The 9,294-nt window shown below is 42.6% G+C and overlaps 1 protein-coding gene across 11 annotated transcripts in view; it reads right to left on the bottom strand.

The window, feature by feature from the left end:
• Positions 1 to 1,054: 1,054 nt before the first annotated feature.
• fs(1)h (female sterile (1) homeotic) overlaps positions 1,055 to 9,294 on the bottom strand; it is a 29,628-nt gene continuing 21,388 nt past the window's right edge. For 7 of the 11 annotated variants that reach the window (XM_064680383.1, XM_064680382.1, XM_064680386.1 and 4 more), the window contains exons 9-13: positions 7,104 to 7,162; positions 5,196 to 5,355; positions 2,526 to 5,082; positions 2,273 to 2,438; positions 1,055 to 1,535 (exon numbers count right to left, since the gene is read on the bottom strand). In XM_064680383.1, the coding sequence (XP_064536453.1) occupies positions 1,470 to 1,535; positions 2,273 to 2,438; positions 2,526 to 5,082; positions 5,196 to 5,355; positions 7,104 to 7,162 (3,008 nt within the window). In that variant the 3' untranslated portion in view covers positions 1,055 to 1,469. Of the gene's footprint in view, positions 1,536 to 2,272; positions 2,439 to 2,525; positions 5,083 to 5,195; positions 5,356 to 7,103; positions 7,163 to 8,583; positions 8,949 to 9,294 lie in introns of those variants that run through there. The other 4 variants (XM_064680384.1, XM_064680397.1, XM_064680390.1 and 1 more) reach the window with 2 other exon arrangements.

Here is a 9,294-nt window from a genome sequence, read left to right as displayed (position 1 = left end):
ACTTAAATATATATATATATATGTGTGTATATATATTTATTTATAGTATATATGTTGTGTGTGTGGGTGTGTGTCTGTGTGTGTATTTACCTATGCATGGGCATGTGTGTGTGTGTGTGTGTGTGTGTGTTATATATATATAAATTACAAGTGTTAAATTACATGTTTTTAACAATGTTTTTTTTTTGTTATGCTTTGTTTTTTCTTTAATTCTCTATTATTGTTTTCCGCGTGTGTGCACTACACACACACACACACACACACACACACACACACGCACACGCACGCAATCTGTGTATGCACGTTAACTAAATCATAATGTAAAATCTAATTGGATGCTCTCTTGTTTTTGTTTCTCGTTTTTGCGCTTAATAGTTTTAAATTAGTTAACAAGTATCAAAAAAAAAAAAAAAAACTGATTGTTCTTCTGTATCATATAGAATAAGAACCTTAACGCCTATATAGATCGATAATCAATATTACAATGCATGGGGTGTTGTATCAATATAATAATAAGAATAATAATAATGTTATATTAATATTGTTAAAAAAAAAAAAAAAACTATATATATATCTATATATATTTTTTTATTGTTTGTTTGTTTGTTTGTTTTTTGTTGTTGTTATAACCAAAGGAAATATGCCTTTTCTTTTTGTTTGTTAATGTGTTGTTGTTGTTGTTGTCTCTGTGTGTATGTGTGTGCGTGCGTGTGTGTGCTACACTCTTTAGAAAATACAGACACACTTGCATACACTACTACATATGTACATCAGTGTATTGTTTTTGTATACTCTCTAATTGCATGTACACTTAATGCATTCCTATGTTTTTTTTGTAAATTGTAGTTGTAAACGTAATTATAATTACTTCGAACATTGCTTATGTTTTTTAACAATTGTTGTTACATTGTCGTTGTTGTGTGTTGCTTTTGTTGTTGCTCGTCCAATATGAATTGTGATTGTTTTTAAAGTTGCTTTTAGTTGCTTTTTGTTGTCGCTGGTGTTGTTGTTGCCGTGTGCCAGCCAAGCCTTGCTGCTGTTGTCAACGCCCCGATTCTTGGTATTTTTTTGTTTTTTTTTTTTTTGTTTTAAAATATTGCTGTTTTATCTTTATATGCTGCTACCGTTAGTTTTGCTCATGTATTTCTCATGTTGCTGTTGTTGTTGTTGCTGTTGCTGTTGTTGGTGCTGCTGCTGCAACTGTTGGTGTAGTTATGCTGCTACCGTTGTTCATGTATTTATTCCTTGATGTTGTTGTATTTATGCTGCTACCGATGTTCATGTATTTTTGCTGCGCTGCTGCTGCTGCTGCGCTGCTGCTGCTGCTGCTGCCAAACTTATTCACGATGCCTTCTGTGATGCGAACGCCGCTTGTGCGCGTGCGACCTGGTGGCAACGCTGCTCGATTTGGAGGAGTTGGTTTTGGTTTTGGTGTTGGTTGTGGACGACGCAGCCGTCGTGGCCGTTACCTACAGCGTCTCCTCAAAGGCAGCCATGAGATCGCTCTGCATGTTCATATCAATTTGGCCGGCCATCTGTGCATAATAACAATAATAATAATAATAATATAATATAATATATTATATATAAATATATGTTATATAACATAACTAACATGTTATAAATTCGATTTCAAAACTGTTTGCTTCAATTGTTGAGCGTTCAATGTGACTGCAATTGCTGCAGTTAACAGCAAACTCAAAATATAATTTTAAGTAAATGTTAACTGCATTTGCTGCAGTTAACAGCAAACTCAAAATATAATTTTAAGTCAATGTTAACCGCAACAGTATCGATACCTGCTACTTTGGGGCTGGGGCCGTTGATCGTTGCCATTGTGACCTTAATTCTGTCACAACAGCAGATTAAACGCTCAGCTCTCTGTTAACTCTTTGTTGTTTTTATAGACTTGTATTATTATATATATATATTATGTTATTGTCATGAAATGTGCAACGTATCAAAGGAGACATATCACAATTTAAAAATTATACATGTTTCTGATCAGTATCAACAAAGCCATGTGTCCGTTTGTCCGTTTGCCCTGAAACGCATCATAGGTTCTTTGTTTTTCGAGATACCTTCCTTCACCAAACATGGCATACAGAAAGAAGAAGAAAATCGGACCACTATCTCATATAGCTCTAAAAGCAAGAAATAAGTTAACTCAGCAATTGACCAGCTTATCTCAGAAATGTCTACAAGTGTATTCAAAGTTCGGCTAGCCGAAGTTAGCTGTTATTTGTCTTTCGATTTAGTTTTGTTTATTTACCGCCTCGCGTCTGCGTCTCTCCTGTTCGGCTCGCCGCTGTTCCGCACGTTTTGCAGCCGCACGATCCTGCGGCGATTGCTGTGCCGGCGAATTCTGTCCCTGACCCGGCGATGCTTTAATGTCATCCATACGTGATATCTGCGGCTGTGCATCGTGCACGCTTTTCCTGAGAAACAAACAAACGGTCGGTGTTAGGCAACAGCTCTCTCTCTCTCGCTCTCTATCGCTCTGTCGCTCTCGCTTGACCACTTACCGTCCGCTTTCCATGGCGCCCAGTGGCGAGGAAGCCAGCACCACAGCGTTGGCCGCTGCAGTTGCTTGTGCCGCTGCAGCTGCTGCTGCTGCCGACGCATGCTGCGACTGGGCATTGCTGGCCGCCTGGTGGCCATTGCCGGGCGCAGGGCCACCAATTATACCGGTACCACCAATGCCCACACTGCTGCCGCTGCCGCCGCCGCCAGTGCTGCCGCTGCCGCCGCCGCTGTTCGAGCCGCTGGTAGCAATGTTGCCGCCTAGGCTGCTGTTGCTGTTGCTGCTGGCAGCGCCGCTGCCGCTGCCGACGCCGCCGCCGCCGCCGCCGCTGTTGCTATTACTGCCGGCATTGACCAGCGGGCCGCCACTGGCGCTGCCGCTGCCGCCGCTATTGGCGCCGCCGCCGCTGCTGCCACCAACAGCGCCGCAGCTGCCGCTGCCAGCGCTGCCAGGTCCATTGCTATTGGCCGAGTTGCTGCTGTTGTTGCCGCCGCTGCCGCTGCCGCTGCCGATGCCGATGACGCTGCCGCTGCCGATGCGTGTGGCATCTGTGGCGCTGCTGCCACGGTCGCGATCGCCGCTGCTCTGCGACGCAGACTGACCGCCAGCATTGATGTTGCTGCTGTTGCTGCTGCTGCCGTTGTTGTTGTTGTTGTTGTTGTTGTTGCCGCTGCTACTATTATGGTTGTTGTTGCTGTTGTTGTTGTTGCTGCTGTTGTTGTTGTTGTTGTTGTTGCTGCTGCTGTTACTGTTGCTGCCGGCACTGATTGGATTAACAGTTACTGCGTTGGCGGCAGCAGCGGCAGCAACAGCTGCCGCCGCCGCAGCAGCCGCTTGCGTTGCGGCCACCGCCGAGGCAGCAGCCGCAGCAGCAGCAGCAGCGGATGAGGCCGCTGATGAGGATGAGGATGAGGAGGATTTATGATGCTTGCGCTGCTGCTCCTTTTCGGCAGCCTCCTTCTGGTGCTTCTTCTCCTTCTCGGCTGCCTCGAGCAGCTTGAGGCGATCGCGTTCTTTGGCTTTGTTGCGGAATTGCTGAAACGAGTCCATGGCCGGCTTGGCCTTGCTCGATGTTGTCGCCGTATTCTGCGGCGAACTGGCCGATGCCAGCGACGACCACGAGCTGGCATTCTTCAGATTCTGCTCGACAGCGCTCTTGAACACCTGATAGCCAGCGTGAGCATTGCCGCCGTGCAGCTTTAGATCGGAGGGCGATTGCTGCGGCGGCAGCACCTTTTGATGATGATGATGCTGCTGCTGCTGCTGCTGCTGCAGTTGCTGTTGCAGCTGTTGCTTGTCGGGCGGACTTGGCATCATCGACTCAATGGGCTTCGGTATGATTAACATTTTGTTGGCCGCCTGATTGCCCTGCTGCTGCTGGGCGAGCTGCTGCTGCTGCTGTTGAAGATGATGTTGCTGCTGCTGCTGCTGTTGATGATGATGTTGCTGTTGCTGTTGCTGCAGCTGCTGTTGTTGCAATTGCTGTTGCAGCTGTTGTTGCTGTTGCTGCAACTGTTGTTGCTGCTGTTGCTGCTGCTGATCACCATCTTTGAGCTTGCCGCTGCCCGCACTGCCCATCATGGCCCCCATGGGCATCACATGGTCCAGCAGGCCAGATGAAGCCATATTGAGATTATCAAAGCCCGGCATGCCGCTAAAGTCGGCAACATTGTAGCCATTCTTGTGTGCCTGCTGCTGTTGTTGCTGTTGCTGTTGCGTTTGATGGCCGTGTTGCCCGTGTAGCAGTTGCTGCGTCTTCGGCTGATAGAGAGCTGTTGCCATGTCCAGATTGAAAATGCTGTTGTTCAGCATATGGTTGCCATTCATGCCAGCCACATTCTCCACGCCCTTTAACAGCTCCGCCATGCAGTCTACGGGATGCCGCTGTTGCTGCTGCTGCTGCTGTTGCTGCTGCTGCTGTTGTTGCTGTTGCTGCTGCTGTTGCTGCATTCCAAACTGTTGCTGCTGCATCATATGCGCCTGGTGGGCCATTAAAAAGTTGTCCGTCAGCGACGATTTGCCCGTGGAGCTGGCGCTAAACTCAAGCGAGGCCAGCGACTGCTCCACGGGATCATCGAATTGCGGTATTTGCTTGAGGCCAGCGGCCAGCGAGGCGCTCGACAAAGCATCATTATGGCCCACGCCCACGCCCATGCCCGCGCCCATGCCCACGCCCACGCCCATGCCCAGTGTGCCCGTGTTGTTGTTGTTGTTGTTGTTGCTGCTGTTGTTGTTGTTGTTGTTGCCGGCAGCGCCAGTGGAGGCAAGCGCAGCGGTCAGCGCCGCATGATGATCGGCCAGCTCGGGCTGCTTATGCAAATTGCTGGCAATGCGTATGCCGCCGATGCCGTCCGGCTGTGCAGCGCCCGCTGCTGCCGCTGCTCCGCCATTGCCGGGAGCGCTGCGCAACAGTTCGTAAACGCCGGCTGCGCCCGTTGCAAGTCCGTTCTTATGATGGCCAGACGCATGCAACATATTGGCGGCGCCACCGCCAGCATAAACGCCGCCGCCGCCGCCACCCGGCGCTGTCTTGTTGTTGTTGTTCAACATGAGGTTAGCTGCACGTATACGTATTCAAAAAGGGATGGGGGGTGGGGAGGAGGAGTGGGACAAGAGCGGGAAAAGAACAGTTAATTAGTTCAGTTAGTCACAACAAATCGTTTGTACTCACTCATTTGTGCAGCTGACGCATTGGCGGCGCCCACAGAGGACAGCATATGATCCACCTGATCCAGCTGGCGCTGCAATTCCGATTGCATTTGCTGCACCGTCGGCCCCGATGGCAGATTGCCGAGCAAGCTGCCAGCCAGGCTGGGATTATTATTTACCTGCTGCATTGCCGCCAACGGAGTCAAGATCGGGTAGTACAATGGAGCAGATAGAGAGAGGGTAACGCACACTGATTAGGTCAAATGTATATATGTACATATATTATGTTTGAGACGCACTCGAATTTTATTTGCAATTCATTAAACCATATTCGCAAATTGTATTCTTTGTCTTTTCCGGATTTTCTTCACTTCTTTTAGTTATTTTTCTTTCTTTTCTCTTATCCACGTTCCCAATAAGTTCAATGCTCAATAGCGAAACATTTGTCAACTGTCAAGGAAATTGTATTTTGTAAAATATGGCAACGCCACCATTAAAAATACCAATTAGCTGGCAACACTATATAACACTTGACAGGTTGGCTAAGCTATTATGTGAATTCCATTTACAACACTGACAATTATGTGCATTGCATTAACAACGCTGCCAAATATTTACCTTGAAGCTAAACTTCCTGTCAAATTATGTGCATTGCATTTACAGCACAACGAGTTATTTACCTTGAAGATAAACTTCCTGTCAAATTATGTGCATTGCATTTACAACACTGCCAATTATGTACAGTGCATTTACAACACTGCCAAATTTTATCTTGAAACTAAACTTCATGTCAAATTATTGGCATTGCATTTACAACACTGCGTGTTCTTTACCTTGAAGCTAAACTTCCTGTCAAATAATGTGCATTGCATTTACAACACTGCCAATTATGTGCACTGCATTTACAACAGTACGAGGTTTTTACCTTGAAGCTAAACTTCCTGTCAAATTATGTGCATTGCATTTACAGCACAACGAGTTATTTACCTTGAAGCTAAACTTCCTGTCAAATTATGTGCATTGCATTTACAGCAGAACGAGTTATTTACCTTGAAGCTAAACTTACTGTCAAATTATGTGCATTGCATTTACAACACTGCCAATTATGTGCACTGCATTTAGAACAGTACGAGGTTTTTACCTTGAAGCTAAACTTCCTGTCAAATTATGAGCATTGCATTTACAGCACTAGCAAATATTTACCTTGAAGCTAAACTACCTATCAAATTTTAACCAGCAACTTATGGGGCAAAAAACCTTTAAAAAAAAGTTTCAGCGAGTTTTAGCAACATTTCAATTTCAACTTGGAACTATTATTGAACAAATATAATTAGCAGCTAGTTATTTTTTCCACATCAAATATTTCGTTAGAAATCATGAAATATCAATTTCACTTTCAATAGGGAAAAACTGGATTGACAAATGCGAATTGCTTGCAAATTAAAATCAATACCGAAATCTGCTGAAAGGGGAAACAAACCAAGACTCAACTACTTTATATGATCTAGAGTTATGAGAAGATAATCTGACACTCTGAATGGACTGGGAGAGATTCCGCTTGGCACTCTCCTACTATAGCAAAACATATATAATTTGTATGGAATATCGAATGGTAGACAACATGTTAATTACGTTAAGGGCTGCGGACCAAGAGAAACCATATATATTGTTTTGTACTGGGTGCCCTTCGAAAGAATTTGTTCTTTCAGGCTCGAACCGGTTCGGCTTCAAACCAGCTTGCAGTCCCTTTTACAATGAGGCGCATGAGATGGTCGCACATGAGATGCCAGTCAATCGACTGATGTTTGTGTTTTGTGTTAAGAGGCTTTTGGTTTTGTTTTCATATATGTATGTATATGTTGGCTTTTATACCGGAACCCAAGGTTGAGAAATATTGTTGGACTTCTTGCATTGTGGAGCTACTACTTACATTGCTTCCATTTGAATCACGTGATTTTTTCTTGCGTGGTGGCCGATCGTCGGCATCGCCTGAAAGATTACGAAATCAAATATTAGAAAATTTAATAAAGACAACATTTTCATTTTTTTTCTTTTTGTTCGATTCAAGTGAGGAAAGTTGGTTTAGTTAGAGCACCAAAAAAACCAAAAAAAAAAAAAAAAAAAGAAGGTGATTGTGAGTGTTAAAAGAAATAAATCAAAAAGCATGGAACGCTACGGGAAAATATTAATTGCAAATTAATTTGATATGTGTGTGTGTGTGTGCGGGTTGGGGGGAGGGACTTATATGTAAAGGATATTTATATAGTATATAAAAGAGTGTGTGTGTGTGTGTGTGTGCGTGTGGATGTGTTTTGTGTGAAAGAAAAATACCTCGATACAATTGTGGAACGCTGAAACCAATGTGAAGCAATTGTTGTACCCGGTTGCGGGGTGAGGCGGAGGGTTCCGGCATATTAGAGGGCTGCCTCATATCTCTGCCTTGCTCTCGCCCTCTTTATCTCGCTCTCGCTCTCCCGCTCAGTTTTTCTCCTCTCTCTCTCCCTGCTTCTTCTCTCTCTCTCTCTTTCACACATTCTCTCCCTCTTTCTCTTTTTCTCTCTCTCTCTCTGTCTCTCTGCCTGTCTCTCCCACTCCTAAAGTCTGTAAGTAAGAAAAACTGCACGAGAAAAACGGAGGGGGAGGGGGGAAGGGGGGCGAGGGGGAGAAAAAACAACCAAAGAGCGCACCAACCAACCTGCTCTTTATATATATATAATTATTATTATTGTTATTATTATTTTGCTCGAATTTTTTTTTTTTTTTGAATTTATCGCCATTTTTGATTTATGTTTTATGGGTTTTACTTTTGTTTATGTGCCATTTATTTGGTTATAGTTCGCAAGCAAATTTTTTTTTTTGTTTTTTTTTGTTATTCTTTTTTTTTTTTTTTGATTTTCTTTTGTGCAATCGAATCGGGGCCACAAAGAGAATATAGAAAGAAAATGTTGTGGAAAGAATGCAGAAAGACAAGTTGTTCGTTTTTTTTTTTTTGTTTCTTTTTAATAAACTTTTTCTTTGTTGTTTGTTGTTGTTGTTGTTGTATTCATTGCCTTTTTTTGTGCGCTGCATTTTGTTGTTGTTGTTTTTTTCATCTTCTTCTCTTCTCGTTACTTAAACATATTATTTATTGTTTGTTGTTGTTGCTGTTTTCATATATATATATATATATATATATATATATATATTAAATATTATTATTTTTACTACAAATATTTTTAGATATAGGTATAATGTGTGTGTGTGTGCGTGTGTGTGAATGTGTCAAACCTTCGTATAATTTATAATGCGTCTTTATGCTAAGTGTATGCATGTGTCTGTGTGCGTGTGCGTGTGTGTGTGTGTGTGTGCGTTTGTTGTTGTTGTTGTATTTTTCCTGCCTAGCGTCGCCTTTAACTAAGATTTTTACTAAGTTATTTTTTTTTTTTTTGCTTTGTTGTTATGTTATTTTATATTTGTTTTTATAATTTGGCTTTGCGTTCGTGTGTGTGTGTGTGTGTGCGTCAAAAAATAACTAACTTTTCCGCTGCTTTTGTTGAAACCAAAAATGCATTTTGTATTTTGTTTTTTTTTTTTTTTAATTATTTTTTAAGTTTTTTTTTATTTTTACAAGACTTTGAGCGTGTTTACATGTGTTTAAGTGTGTGTGTGTGTGTGTGTGTGTGAGTTTCTCATTTCTCTCTCTCTCTCTCTCTCTCGCTCTCTCGCTCTCTCGCTCTCTTCACATATTCGTGTTTCGTTTTGTTGTTGTTTTAGTCTTCTGCTTTTAACTAAAGATCTAAAGAAAACTGCTTTTAATGCTTGGGCAATTTTTAGGAAGGGTTTTAAACAAAACCAAAATGAACAAAAAATAAAAAACAAAAAATTGTTGCTTTCAAAAATTGTTTGCGCATTTTTTCGGCATTTTTGGAATAATTGTTGTGTGTTTTTTAAGGTAATAGAAAAAAAAAAACAGCAAATGTTCAAAAAGAAAAGCATCAAAAATTGTTCACAAATTTGTGTGTGTGTGTGTGTTGGTGTGTGTGTGTGTGTGTGTTGTCTGTCAGCAAAATACAAAGCACACGCTCAAAAAGAAAAAAAAAAGTTAACAAAAAAAAGTCGATTTAAATAATTTTGCTCGCTTT

Source organism: Drosophila montana, unplaced genomic scaffold, assembly GCF_035044405.1.
Source record: "Drosophila montana isolate Dmon_TW-CO22-7 unplaced genomic scaffold, ASM3504440v1 contig_2106_1, whole genome shotgun sequence".
In the NCBI taxonomy this organism is placed as follows: domain Eukaryota; kingdom Metazoa; phylum Arthropoda; class Insecta; order Diptera; family Drosophilidae; genus Drosophila; species Drosophila montana.
The sequence above is the reverse complement of the archived record's forward strand: the minus strand, read 5'-3'. Positions and strand labels throughout refer to the sequence as shown.